Here is a 15,403-nt window from a genome sequence, read left to right on the forward strand (position 1 = left end):
ATTAATGGACTCATTGTCCTTCTTTCTCTTCTTTTTTTCTCTATTATAGAGAAGGAACTGGAGGTTTTGCAGAGTATAGCTGATCTGACACTGAAGGCAGCAGAACAGGCTGTCTTTAAGTGTGAAGTGTCAGATGAGAAAGTGACTGGCAAGTGGTTTAAAGATGGGGTGGAGGTCATTCCCAGCAACCGCATCAAAATGACACACATTGGCAGGTATAGCGGTCCACTTACAGCCATCTTTATCGATTCATGCATAAGCAGGATCACCTCGTCCTTGATCTCACCAATATTACTCTATTCCAGGACACTAAAATCGATTAGTCATCAAGTATCCATTATGCTCTTTCTTGTTGAAAGAACTGTAGTCTTTCAGTAGTGTATTCATTGCTTTTGGGGTAAAAAATAATGTAGCATACACTTCTTATGTTGTGGTAACATTTTTAATCCTGGTATCCCAGGACTCACAAACTGGTGATAGATGATGTGAAGCCTGAAGATGCAGGAGATTACACCTTTGTACCAGATGGTTATGCTCTTTCTATTTCTGCCAAACTCAACTTCTTGGGTAAGAGAGTGTTTTTTCTTTTTTTAAATCAAATTTTAAATGCCAGCATTCACCTAGCTTTATAATCTTGTACCCACAGAGATCAAGATTGATTATGTTCCTCGTCAAGGTAAACGTCTTAACCTGCATCGACAAACCTAATAATATAGTTTATGTAAGGCTAACAGATTTTTAATTACATAATTCTTTCTTTCATCATCCAGAACCACCCAAAATCCACCTGGACACCACTGGCACCTTTGTCAACAAAAACACCATTATCGTCGTTGCAGGAAACAAGCTCCGGTTTGATGTTGACATTACAGGGGATCCCCCTCCCACTGTGTGCTGGAAAAAAGGAGATACAGTGAGAGCTTGCTGGCAAATTGTCACATATTCTCATCTTATATAAAGCCAACAAAACAAATGAGCTTTTCTTATATATCAGATTTAGTGAGAAACCCCTGCTGAAAAGCCCAGCAGTGCTGGTCACCAGAATATGTTGTATTTCAAATTGTGTCTCTACCACCCTACCAAGTCAACCAGCTTACTCATGCTGTGGACCCCAGTGATTAAGATTTTGCTAGAGCTACACAAAACCAGCACTGAAATTCATGCTGGTCTTTCCAGCAGGAAAATATTCTCAAATATAACTTAGGATATGGAAATCAGCTTGCTTGAAAGCATGACGTTTGTATGATGCAGGAGCTCTCTGAAGCTGAAGGGCGTGTGAGAGTGGAGTCCAGGAAGAACCTGAGCTGCTTTGTGATTGAAGGGGCAGAGAGATCCGACGAGGGCCTCTATCATATCACTGTAACCAACCCAGCAGGAGAGGACAAGGCTGATGTCATGGTTAAGATTGTTGGTGAGTTTATGCATGTTAAGCATCTGCAGCAGTCTCTTTCTGTGCTCATTAGCTGCTTTGTCAAATCTCTTCATTACAACTCTTCACCCTGGTACTTTTTCTGTGCTGTGTTCAGATGTACCCGATCCACCTGAGAATGTGAAATGCACTGGAGTGGGTGAGGACAGTGCTTCTATCCAGTGGGATCCACCCACATTTGATGGTGGAGTTCCAGTGAAAGGTAGAACAGATCCTCACCATTTGTGTATGTCTCCAACTTGACATGCAATATAACATCGTTGCAAATATTTTGTCAGTACGCTCCCAGCCTTGCCTTTTTTTAAACATACCCAGAAAATATTTAAATGTTATGAATTGGATTGATACATGTGTGGGGAACCACTTACACTTTTGGTATACTTCCAAGGCTACCTAATGGAGAGGAAGAAGAAGGGCTCGTCCAGATGGACAAAGCTGAACTTTGACATTTATGAGTCCACAACATACGAGGCTAAGAAGATGATTGAGGGTGTGTTATATGAGATGAGGGTATTTGCTGTTAACGGTATTGGCATGTCCCAGCCAAGCGCCAGCTCCAAACCCTTCATGCCCATTGGTTAGTTCCTCATCAAACTGTCTTGCCACTTTTTTTTTATTCCTTTTTCAATTCAGTTCATATATTTCAATTCATTCAGCATTCCTTCTCTTGGTTTTCCTGCTCCTTCACAGCACCAACTAGTGAACCCACACGCCTGATGGTGGACGATGTTACAGATGGTACCTGTGCTTTAAAATGGCTTCCCCCAGAGAGAATTGGAGCTGGTGGCATCGATGGGTATATCATTGAATATTGCGTTGAGGGAGGTGAGGCACGCGGTGGACTTTGCTATTGAGCTGACATTGAGTGCCGTCTCAGTGAAGTAATAGTTTTTGATCATTTTTTGACATGTTTACATATCTTGTTGGTGTGTCGCTCTCTTTGCTCCTGGTGGAACTCACAGCCAGTGAGTGGGTGCAGGCCAACGAGACCCCTGTTGAGAAGAATAATTACAGGGTCAAAGGTCTGCCCGTTGGAGAGAAGATGCTGTTCAGGGTGACAGCTGTGAACATCGCTGGTCGTAGCCCTCCGGCTGTGATGGCGCAAGCTGTTACCATTCGGGAGATTGTTGGTGCGACTTGCACACATGCATACTTGCACACAAACAGCATACAACAGGAATCGAAAATGGGAGTTTGTGGAGTTTAGTCCATTTCAAACTCCTAAAAAATGACAAAATGAACCTTAAGAAAATATAAGCATTTAAAATGTATATTTTAATACAATTTCATTATAACCAGTAAAACCATTACAAATTATGTGATGGTTTCTATTTTAATTTATTTATTTTTTCAGTAGGAGACTGAAATAAATGCATAATTGTATGAACTAAAATACTTTAAATCTATAGAAAAAGAGCAGAATGCAAAATGTATAATATGACAATAAGCATAAACCTAGAAACTAGAAACCTGAAACAACAGAATTTTTCAATTTGAGTATTTACATGTCTCTCTCTCTCTCTCTTTCTGTGTGTGTGTGTGTGTGTCATGTTAATCAGACTTATCATCTTATAGGTGATTTAATTAACTCTATTTTCTAACTCAATAGGCCTACAGTATCTCTCAAAAGTAACCAATTGTAGAATCACTGCTGTCTCTTTATGAATGAACGGAATATTGAGTCAGACAATGTGAAGTAATAAATAGCAGTGAACATTCAGACTAGGGGTGTCCTGGGATTTTAATATAGTGCTCATAGGCTATATGCTCTATAGCAGGGATGGGCAACTTTGAAAGTAATGAGGGCCAGTATTTTTTCTCCTTTATACCAAGGGGCCAGATTACTAATCTAAGTTCACACACCTTTACATAGTCTTACTCAATTTCCTTTTTATTGAAGGAAATTAAAGTATAATTAATGTAATTTATTTAGAAAGATTTTATTAACTATCAAACTTGTGCAGTTAAGCTAATTGAGAAGGGACACTTTGTTGTCAGTTGACAGAAATATCACCCCAACAAATAAACATCTCAATTTCATTGTCTGTAAATTTGCAACAAACAAATGTACAGAGGTCCTATTTTTATTACAGAACATTCTCAAAACATCATAAGAGGACAGATATATTTTTAAGTAAATACATAGTTACTCCAAATGGTACCATAAAATAACTGGGTAGCTGTTGGATTTTTTAAATAAAATCTAAGAGCTTTAAAGACCTTTTAAGACCTGCACTTCACATTTCAGCTTTTAAACAATTTTTAAGAAAAGGGAAGAGTCAAAAGTATCAATTATTATATTAATTTAAATAATTAGGCTATTATTAGACAATTATTATATTAAATTACATTTTCGTTCTCTGACAGCAAGTCAAATTTTCGGAACTGCAGAAATATAGCAGTTGCCCCGGTAACCGCAGCACAAAGCAGCGCGCCTGACTTTGAAACGTGCAGTGCTCAAGTTTATTCAGTGAAATCATAGCATTTTAAAGTTTAATATACATACTAATCTATATTGCAATTTTTTTCTTTCTGTCCCCAAATTTAAGACCTCTAATAATTAAGACTTTACATCATTTTAAAGTTTACATGGACTTAAATTGAAACGTTTAAGGACCCGCGGAAACCCTAAGAGCATAGTTCAGTGCAAACATTTCTGTCATGCATTTGGCAAAAAGCTTTTGTTGAAAATGCATTTTACCTTGAAATTTGATGCAAGTGCAACTCTTACATCCCCGTTTTTTTTTTGTGCGTAGAGGTGTGATGACGATTTAAATAACAGATTTCCAAACACTCCAAACACATCCAAGTATCCCACTGAACTAGTTATAATATATATATTTATATATATATGATAAGATAATCAGTTTACCATCTTGACTGGAAATGCTGTTTTCATGGTCAGTTTTTCATTTATTATTTGCTAATGTTAGTGAATGTTTACATAAGAGTGCACGACCTGCAGACCTCCAGAACGTCCAGATGGCCAGTCCGCCCCTGCCCCCATGTCATCCAAAAGTATTTTTTAAGTTGAAAAGAAATTACAGCTTTTTCAGGAAAATGCTCCAGGATTTTTCTCTATATAGTGGGCGGCCAACAGGTTGAAAGTCCAAATTGCATATCCAAGCCGTGGAATAACGAGATTATCTAGCGAAACGATCTCTCATTTAAAAAAAAAAAATATATATATATATACGTATATACATTTTTTTTTACCACAAATGCTCATCTTGCACTAGCTTGACCTCACACATTACGTAGTCACGCATTACACCCACTGGTCGACAAATCTTAAACAAAAACTCTAAAACTTTATTTCTTATCGACTAAAAAAGAAAGACATGAACATCTTGGATGACATGGGGGTGAGTAAATGATCAGGATTTTTTTATTCTGGAAGTGAGAATCCTTTAAGTGATGAGAGAATGTTCAGTTTTGTGTGAACTATCCCTTTAACTACTCAATGCAGATTTGCTACAACTCACTGAATGCACTGAACATGAAGTATATAAACACCCCACTGTTGTCATTTTCAGCACGTTTTCTTCTGTCTTTTTCCTCTCTCAAACTCCTCTCAGAGCGACCTAAAATCCGCCTCCCTCGGCAGCTTAGGACTAAGTACATCAAACGAGTGGGTGAGAAGGTCAACCTTGTCATTCCCTTCCAGGTCAGTCATGCACGTACAGTCTTCTGCTCTGTACTTGTGTAGCGCTACTTTTCCATTCAGTCGCTGCTCTTCGCAGCACTTCAAAATTATCGACTTACACCATGTCAACTGCTCTCAGGGCAAACCTCGTCCGGTAGTGACCTGGATCAAAGATGGTGAACCTCTAGACACCAAGCTGGTGAATATCCGCACAAGTGATGTGGACACTATCCTGTTCATCAGGCAGGCGGCCAGAGAGCACTCTGGCCAGTACACCCTTTCCGTGCAGATTGAGAACATGGAGGACAAAGTCACTCTCGAGATCCAGATTGTAGGTTAGTGTCAACAAGATGATTTGGTTAATGTTTTAATAGGGATATACACAACAACATAATTTCAAATCCAACTGATAAAAAGGCATGGGTTGCCTGAGTTATTGGTTTGAGTAACAAGTCACAAGCATTCACCTGACCTTGGTTGTACACACTTCTTAGGGGGCCTTTACATAAGACGTCTTCTTAGTACTGTGCAACCAATTAGAACAGAATATTAGGATTTTGTGATTTTTTTTTTCTTTAAAATAAATTTTTCATTTTTATTATTTTGTTTTGATAAGAGCATTAGGGCAGAAACAGCAAGTGTGGAACAGGGCCAAAAAAAAAAAACTGAACGGGATCGGAATAAGACCTTGATCTCCCCAAAGTGTTGTTGTGTGATACGTTGGAGCACTGCCCACAAGGCTGTGTCTCTGTGAAATGTTTTTTCCAATTTGACATGTAATCATAAAAATGCATCGCTCGTAGCAGGATGCTCAAAAAACTGATGCGATGGCTGAAGACATCCGTCACAATGAGTACGGATGTACTGGCAATGGTTTAATGGTAATGTAAAGGTGAATTTAAATACACAGAGAGTTTTACCTTGCTAACAGTCTAGAAAAAAGTTGTGTTTAAGGGTGTTGAAAATGCTGCACATTCATTTGTGGAGATCACTCACATCAACATTATAGACATCACTATACAGGGCTATAAATACAGTGATGACAGAAAATTAAAGGATTAAACCGCACAGTTCAAAAGGTTCATTTCCCTGCGAAGTGAAGTGTGAGTCAGGTTAATTTTGTTAACCCGTGGAAAGTGTTTGAGGATCACTTTGAAAAGTGACGCTGAATTTCCAACTCCTAAACTGTCAGAAAGGTTTCATATTAAACACTTACACTTTCACTAAATTCAAGGATGTCATAGGTCAGTTCGGTTGCAGGGATTATTCTGCTGGGTGTTGTTTGGATTATTCCTGGTGTTGAACGGGATTAGGATAGGATTAGGGGACACTCACTCTGTGTTCCCGCTGGGAGGTAAGCTAATGAGAGTGCAAAAACCCTTCAGATGAGCCAGACACCCATTTAGTCACAGTTTGCTGCCAGCATCCCAGCAGCCTGCCCAGGATTAATGCCAACCGCTCCTAGCCGGTATCTCCAACTCTCTCGCTTTCAATATTTTTATTTAACTTGATCTCACTATCCTTACCTCACGCTCATGTGCTTAGCCTCTTTTTTTCTCTTCTCCCTCATTTTCTCCTTTTATTTTATCACTCCTCTGCTTACTAACTTGTAGCTTCTTCTCCGTTTAGCGCACCTTAATTAGTCTCATGGTTAAAATTAGGACTGGTGTCAAGCTCTACAACAGTAATACCTACAGTCCTTTTTTTCTTTCCCTTTCCTTCCCGTTCTCACAGACAAGCCTGGCCCTCCAATTGCTGTCATTGTAACTGATGTTTGGGGCTTCAATGCTGCGTTGGAGTGGAAGCCTCCAAAAGATAATGGCAATTGTGAGATCACTGGCTATACCATCCAAAAGGCTGACTTGAAAACCAAGGTAAACCAACTACAGTACCTACTGTACTGTTGGTCAACAGTATGTGACCACCCCTTTAATTTTAATGCCCATTACAGAAGTTTTAATATTTCCAACAGTTTTTAGAGGATTGTTTTCTGCTCCTGCACAAAGTGAGCATAAAGACCTTGTTAATCTTGAACTTGTAGTCAGGCGTGAGAAAACTTGACTAGCCTACACCAAATATTTCTGGCCGTTATATACTTCAAATCAACACACCTGAATGCTTGTATGTAGTCTATGTTATGGATAGATAATTAATACCCATATATCTTGAAAAATATGATACATTATATGTAAAAAATATTATATTTCTTGCCAATTTATATAACAAATATAATATTTGTTTTCTTATTTTATATTAAGTTATATGCCTATATATATATATATATATATATATTAGTGGTGGGCATAGATAAATTTTTTAATCTAGATTAATCTCACTGTAATCTTTGGATTAATCTAGATTAAAATGGCTCATTTGAATTCTGCCGAAAACATTCAGAATATGTGTGCTACCCAAATAAAATAACGACTAAAAGTAAGTCTTTTAGAACGGATTTCTCAAGCCAGGTGGTGCATTAGACCAGGGGCTCATCTCCTGTTTCCAAAATACATCACAAAGTGCTTGAGAAAGCTGTAAATGAATTCCACATTGCACAAGGTGCAAACAACCTTACGCCTGTTTCACACATAATCCGTCTCCAGTGCGTATGCGTTTCGTATTTTTTACGCACCCATGTTAACGGATTCCAGCGTTCAGTCAGTTGGTCCGTCAGTGCATTCCAGGTGATCGATCGTTTACGTACCGAGTAGCGGACTGCAAACGCGTCCTGTGTGAAAGCACAATGAGTATGAGTCCGTGCTGCTTCTGCACCGAGGGCCGTAGCTGGGGTCATCGGGGCCCCGGTAAAGGTTGTACCAATGAGCCCTGTTTGAAATTGTTTAATTTGTATGTTCGTTCGTTTTTATTTATTTGTGCTATTTACACAATGTTTACGTTTTTTTTTTCAAGTTTGTAGGTGTCAAGGTACAGAAACTGAATAATTAAATGTAAAATAGCACTGGATAGTCTTCAATGTAAAAATGAAAGATACAATCAAACCAAAATTTATTCAGACACCTTCAACATTTCTCACATTATTACAGTTTATTTGCTATCGCTTGTAAAATGGTTCAAAAATATGACAAGAACTTAGTTAAACAAATTGTCAGAACAAATTTGTCTTGATATGTCATAACTTTGATAGAAATTTATGTAATGGATTACAATCAACCAAAACTACAGACAACTGTTATTATGACAATATTTGCACTACCATCAATACTTTGTTGAACAATTACCAAGCTATGCTTAATTTTGTTCAGACTGTGGTGTGAAAAGGTTACATTAGCAATTCAGAAAAAAACATAAGCAATACATGGTGCTTTATAAGGTGCTGAATAATTTTTTGATATACAATTTTTTTTTTATCAATTTCACTAGTAGTTCACTGTATGAAGATTATTTGGGTATGTCACAGTTCACTTAATTTTGCTATACTCACTTACATAAATGTATTATAGTGTCCTGTACCTACTAGTCAAATATATAAAAAATTATATCTGGTGTCTGAATAATTTTTGGTTTGACTGTGCATTAATTCTTGTTAAAACTACAAAGTAATTCAGTCAAGAGCAGTGAGTGATTTTCTTTCATTTTCTTGGATTAACATTACAGCAGCCAGTAGCTAAATTAGGCGCGGTCACTTTAAGAGACGATGAACGCATCCAATATAATACACATCCCATTTTTTTCCTCAACTGTTTACTTTCACTTAAGAAATAACCAACAGTTTTTTCGAGCATACTTTCTAAGGCGGGTATTTTTAAATATTTTGTTTGTATTTGTCGGCACAAGAACAAAAAGAAGCAGATTCGGTGTTCAAGTGTTTTGAGACGCCTTTCTCTGCGTGAGCCATGAACAACAGAACACAACGGTACTGAATTGGGCTCTTTTACATATCAAGGTGAAAGTCATCATAGCTTGCTTAGTATAGACCCAGCTCTCAACCCAACTTTGAGAATAGATTAACGGCGATATTTTTTTATCGCCCGATAAGAATCTCACGTTAACGCAGCACGTTAAAGCCAATAACAGCCCACCACTAATATATATTAATTTAAAGTATTTTCAAAAAGAAATAGCACAGAAAAACCTAGCACATCAGCTTTAGGGCATATCATAAACAATAGTGAATAGAGAAAGGTTTGTGTCTAGGTTTTGTACAAGGCCAACAACACCAGATGCTATTTGTGTTCCCTTACGAAAGGAAAATATATTTACCAATATATTTCTTAAAATATATTGTGCTATATCGTAATATATTATTTTCCCTTTTTATTTTCTAATATATTATATATTTGAATACATTTAATAATATATTGATGATACATATATTACATAATATATTGCAAAATATACAAATGATTGCTGCTTTCAATATATTGCAATATATTGGAAAAAATAAATATATATAAGAATATATGCCTAATATATTACATGATATTTTCCAATATACTGCAATATATTTTTGTTTCATAAGGGTTTAACTTTTTAACTACAAATCTGTCTTTTGCTCATTGACCTTTTAGGAGTGGTTCACGGTTCTTGAACACAATCGCAGACCTAGTTGTACCGTGTCTGATCTGGTGATGGGGAACGAGTACACCTTCCGTGTGTTCAGCGAGAACATCTGTGGCATGAGTGATGACGCTGGCATCAGCAAAAACACGGCTGTCATTGCCAAAACAGGTCCCTACATACTGGTGGTTTAAAAATTCATCTGAATGTTGTTTTACATGATGATTATTGCCCAAGTGTCTCTGCTGAAGCGATACTTGTAATGTGCAATCCTTTTTCCACCCTCTTTCTCTTAGGTCTTCAACAAAAAGAGCAACCCTACAAGGAAAAAGATATGTGCAGCTCTCCTAAGTTCATCACACCTCTCATGGACAGGTCTGTTATCGCAGGTTACAGGGCTGCCATCAGCTGTGCTGTTCGTGGACACCCGAAAGTAAGTGTTATTACAGTGCTTGACTATATAAACCCATTCACCCATGCATTCGCTTTTATGCCCATTAAGCAACAATGCACTCTCTTTCTCATTCTCTTTTGTTCTCTTCCCAGCCAAAGATTATATGGATGAAAAATAAGATGATTATTGGCGAGAATCCAAAGTATCTCATGCAAAATAACCAAGGTGTGCTGACTTTAAACATCCGTAAACCAAGCTTGTTTGATGGAGGGAAGTATACATGCAAAGCCGTCAATGACCTAGGAGAAGATGAAGTGGAGTGCAAGCTGGAGGTCCGAGGTATGACCAAAAATTTCCATCATCTCCAGTGTGTAACAATGTTTAGGGATGCACAATATATCTGTACCTTGTATTTTTAATCGTGCATGCTCATTTCCTCTATTTTTATATTTAAATTAAATGTTCATATCGACCTTTCATATTGATGCCTAAACTCACTTGTAGCTTTTAAAATGACTGAGTCAACCCTCTGTATTATTTCTAATGTAATATTGTTTTTCTTAAGTCATAACAGAAAAGGAGGAGGCGAAGAAGTAAACAAAGCCATGAAGAGACACTAAAGACGGCTGTCAGAAGGCATCGTGAGGGTGTCAGAAAGCAATTAAAAAATAGAATTATTGATGTAGAATGAAATTGTCATTATGCTGTCTATGCATTTTTACAATTGACTCTTTACAAAAAAGTACTGTGGTGATACCAGATAATAACATTGTACTCAGTGATATCCCATGCTCGTTTACCATGTTATTTACGTGGTATTTTTTTTAAAAGCATCAAACAGCTATATGGTGATACAGTAATACATCTGGCTAATATAGCAGAATTAAGTAGATTTTCTCTCTCTCTCTGACGGTGTGTCAAGTTAAATAACCTGAAATAAAAGCACATGAAAAATAAACAAATGTGTTGGTTTCATAGTAAGCCGTCGTAGACGTTGTCCAATATGTTTGTGAACAAAATGATATCATTCATCCCCATGTCTGCTAGCTGTTCAGGAGAGTTAGAGAATCAGGGTCTCATTAGCATATCCCACTAGAGACTCATTTACGCACCCATCAACACTGCCCCAATTAGCTCTCTCCCACGTCATTACTGAGCAAACCAATTACGGCTAATTTACACACCGGTAAAACAAACACACAGCGCGGCTCCGCCGGGAGAAGCGGCAGCCCGAGGTGCACTCGCCCGGGCAGGACGGTCAGGACGGTGTGCGACAGAAGGTGGGCTTGAGAAATTGAATAAAATAGAGAAAAATAGTTATTTTAGCAACATAAAGAAATGAAGTGTAATTTTTTAAGTAATCACCACCTACATTATTATACGAGGAGTGAAGCGGAGACCGTTTGTCAGTTTGTGAACTAACAACTGAGCTGTCGAAGAAGAGCGGGCAAACAAACAAAAGCTTCTCGAGCTGACCAGCAGATAGCGCACCTAACTTACTCAACAATAGCTCCAGGACATTCACATGATTCCAGCTGTAATGAAGTTCAGTTTAACCCTTACTTACATCTGAACCCATATAAATTCACATTTTGCTGATTTCAGTTGCTTTCACTAAAAGTTCACTCGTTGTACATCCCCTTTTCTTTGTCGAGAATGTATGATAAGAAACTCTAAAGACATGCACAGTGTGGAAATATGTGCAGTATTAACCTGTGGAAAACGAGGTGGGTGCTTTTGTGGGGGACAACAATTTAAAGGCAAATGCACATGTAACTTGTTAATACAACTTTCAACTTTCGATTTTCAATTGAATTGTATTGTTTCTATATGCTAAAAATATTTTAGGGCCAAGTTGGCCAAACCTACTATGCCAAACTTTCACACAAATATTCAGCTTTCCATCAAGACATTATGCAGTGTTTAGTAAGCAATTTCACTTGGCTGCTACCCACAATATGCAAACCCTGACCCAAGCATCTATTACTTTTATAGCCCACTAAAATATTATTTTAATATATTTATTAATTTTAGTTTTTAGTTTAAATATTATATTAATTTTATTTATTTTAGTTCCTTTACTGACCCAGTTTTGCATTTTTGGGGCTTAGGATAGCCTATCGTGTCCCCTTATTTAGCTAAATGAGCTTGTTTACACTTACATTGTTTATAATTCTAACCTTTCAGTCTTCAGCCTATAAGAAAATGTCCTGCTTTTTTAAGAATTTGTCTTCAAAGCTGGCTATAACCAAAAAAACTCCTCCAGACATTTCTAAATAAGAACTTGCATCCAGCTGTCATGCTCCCATCAATGATCCACTTTATCTTCCCATGTTCCTTTACTCCATCATCAGTGACATTCTGTTGCTAAGCAGTCTTGCTTATTGTACCTACTGGGATGTCGCATTCACATTGTCTCCATAAAAATTAAATGGGTAAAGTTGGCATCCTTGTGTCTCTCTTACCAAGCTCTCTTAACTCCAGAGCACAAGGACTCACACAAACACTTGTCTGAAGCGTACAAGCAAGGAGTGTGCACCACTTTTTCTCAGCAGGGCCTCTCACATACTCCATTTCGACAGCGCTCAGGAGAGGCACTGTAAGCTGCTCGAAAAGCACTGCGATACAACGGCCTACGGATCCGAGCGACCCAGAGAGAGAGTGCTACAGTGAGCAAGACAAAACCATAACGGCAGAATGGAGAGAACTATAATTATGCAAATAATTATGCGTGAATTCCATGAGAGAGAGAACAGAGGGAGATTTTCATGCATGTAATTACAGTATAGAAACTTGGGAAGGCTGAGGAGTGAAACTCTGTAACATTATCCACCTCATTTATGGCAGTCACACACGTGGATATTCTTGGATTTTCACATACAAAACTGTTCTTTGCGGTCCTACCCAATAGACCATGGCCAAATATGAATTCATATGATGTGATTTGTACAGAAAGAGGTTTGTTTCCCACATATTTAATGGGTGCTGGTGGTATTTTCTCTGCTGTTCTCTTCATTAAGATGGCAGGGTTTTGACTTTGACTCATGATCAGTATATTGAGCTAACCGTGTCTCATAACATCAGTACATTCATCATGTCATTTCATAGTAATACAGACCGACTACTTGAGGTTATTGGCATACATGAAATGTTACTTTAAACTTACAGATATCTGAAATTTGACGTAGAGCATGGCTGTCATTTTTATCTGCCTATTGAAAATGCTTCGCCAGCCTGCCGTGTAAATTCTTCATCATATCCGTGTGAACACAGTCAACTGTGGAGACTGCATGGTTTTGCCCTGTTTGGCTAATTGTCAGTGACACTTCTGCTGTAGGTGTGTGGGCTCATCTGCTATCACAGACTGTCTAAAAACGCTCTGAGGTCTTTTAATTAAAAGAATTACGCTAATTACAGTTTAGTGGCTGTGGGAGAAAAGGAAAAAAGCCTTTTATTTCTGGATGAAAATGGAAGGGAACAAAGACAACACACAGGAAGCCTTAAGACAGAGAGGTTGTGCTGGGAAAATATGCTGTTGATGGTTATCCACTGACATCCCCGGGACCCCAGAACTGTTTATTTTATAAGATTTTAGGAAACAGATAACCACACGTGACTTGACATCTAATTTATACTTTTCCCTCATAATTAATAAAAAAAAGTCTGTCACTGCTCTGAGAATTGGCTACATTTGTTTCCTTAAGAATCAATGTTAACCATCGGCTTGGTATAACAGAGCAATCATAAGACAACTTCTGCTATCTCAGTTTTGAGACAAAAGAAAACTTAAATTGTCTTATCTCACAGTACATACAGCAGTCAAACACATCCTCATTTTCATCAGGCATCATGCTGGGACTCAAGACCCAATTTAGATCCACACTCACAGGTGCAGTGGGAAAACAGCAGAGGTGTGAGTAAGTCACTCATATGCAAGTCACAACTGAGTTTCAAGTGCTTAGGTCTGCAGTGAACACAATCAATCAATCAAACAAGTCAAGTCAGTGGCTCATGGTCACATCATGCAAGTCGAGTGCCCTAAGATTCATGTGAAGTTTAGGTACCAAACAGCAACTAGTTGATTTTAAAATTACTTATGAACTTTCTGAATAATGAATTTAAGAGGAAACTTACTCTTGCTTACATAGTACTTTTATTGCTGAAAACTTACTTCACTTTACTTACTTGACATGGTAGAAATATATTCATAATCATCTTACTTGATTACCACAAGAGACCATTTGACTGACATTTGTTTTTACATGCCATTAAGGGATGGGTTTATCTGTAATAGATCAGTGGGCATGGAAAATGTTTTTGCAGATCTGCAAATGGTTGTATAGAAAACACTAAAAATACGGAAAATGTGCTTGTAGGATGTGATAAGAATTAGGCTACAGTCAATTTAAAGACATAACTGGATATAACCATCCTAATATATTTGATGACAGTTTGGCAAATCTGCTGATTTAGTTTTTCTTTAAAAGCGCTCAACCTGGTACCTGTGAATATGATTTTGTTTCCAGACAGACTCCAAATTCAGATTAAAGCTTTCCAGATGGTTTACAGTTTTGTGTGCAATATGGTCAGCAAATCACAGTGGGCAGCCCACCTGAGGCTGAGATAAGTTGTTCTTAAATTTGTGTCGTAATTAAGTCCCCTACCTCTGGAAAACAGAGAACATCAAGTTAACATCCTTTATGGGCATCTCTCTGGCTCACTTTTGTCCTAGTAAACACCGTTGGCTTTCTTGATCAAACATTGACTGATCTCAGCATGTTACACTGAGCAATTATGGCTGCTCTCGACTAAGGATTTTTCTGGACGACTAGTAGTTATTTATTTGATTAGTCAACTAATCACATGTTTATTGATAAACTGTTTAAATCATTAAGATGAGCCTTTAATTGCCTATATAGCTATAAACTCTCAAGAGCTATAGAACCCTGATCTCCTCACAGAGCTGGTTTTCTTCCTTAGCGAGCTAACAATTTTTTCTTTTAGTTGACAATCTTTTGAGACCCAAGTGCAGAGAAATAACAAACTCCAAGTAGCTTAACTTGTAGGAGATCCAAAAACAAGGAACAAAGTACAAAAAAAAAAAACAGAAGCAAAGCTTTCAATAGTCCAAATATTGGACACAATGCACTGATAAAACAAGCACAATGGCTACAAAAGAATCACAGTATGCAACAGGTGGGTAGGCTCAAGACTGAAAAAAAAAACAATGGCTAAAGGCAAACATAAATGGGACCCTACACAGGGGAGTATCATCAACAATGATTGCTAAGTACAATTAAGAGTTTTTGCCAATGGTTGACCCCAGGCAACTGGGAGGAAGATTGCAGGCAACAGACCTCCTGCACCCCCTTGTGACTGGGAGCAATACTTCCTCCAACCACTAGGGATCACACGTCAA

General features: G+C 37.8%; 1 protein-coding gene across 2 annotated transcripts in view; it reads left to right on the top strand.

Moving 5' to 3' along the window:
• The window catches only part of LOC132145107 (myosin-binding protein C, fast-type-like), a 32,808-nt gene extending 21,862 nt beyond the window's left edge, over window positions 1–10,946 (top strand). For both annotated transcript variants that reach the window (XM_059555856.1, XM_059555847.1), the window contains 16 exons: window positions 50–215; window positions 461–567; window positions 647–676; window positions 771–913; window positions 1,252–1,411; window positions 1,527–1,631; window positions 1,818–2,006; window positions 2,120–2,254; window positions 2,392–2,559; window positions 5,008–5,096; window positions 5,215–5,410; window positions 6,810–6,949; window positions 9,602–9,761; window positions 9,887–10,023; window positions 10,137–10,323; window positions 10,550–10,946. In XM_059555856.1, the coding sequence (XP_059411839.1) occupies window positions 50–215; window positions 461–567; window positions 647–676; window positions 771–913; window positions 1,252–1,411; window positions 1,527–1,631; window positions 1,818–2,006; window positions 2,120–2,254; window positions 2,392–2,559; window positions 5,008–5,096; window positions 5,215–5,410; window positions 6,810–6,949; window positions 9,602–9,761; window positions 9,887–10,023; window positions 10,137–10,323; window positions 10,550–10,581 (2,144 nt within the window). In that variant the 3' untranslated portion in view covers window positions 10,582–10,946. The remainder of the gene's footprint in view (window positions 1–49; window positions 216–460; window positions 568–646; window positions 677–770; window positions 914–1,251; window positions 1,412–1,526; window positions 1,632–1,817; window positions 2,007–2,119; window positions 2,255–2,391; window positions 2,560–5,007; window positions 5,097–5,214; window positions 5,411–6,809; window positions 6,950–9,601; window positions 9,762–9,886; window positions 10,024–10,136; window positions 10,324–10,549) is intronic.
• Window positions 10,947–15,403: the final 4,457 nt, after the last annotated feature.

Source organism: Carassius carassius, chromosome 1 (genome assembly GCF_963082965.1).
Source record: "Carassius carassius chromosome 1, fCarCar2.1, whole genome shotgun sequence".
In the NCBI taxonomy this organism is placed as follows: Eukaryota; Metazoa; Chordata; class Actinopteri; order Cypriniformes; family Cyprinidae; genus Carassius; species Carassius carassius.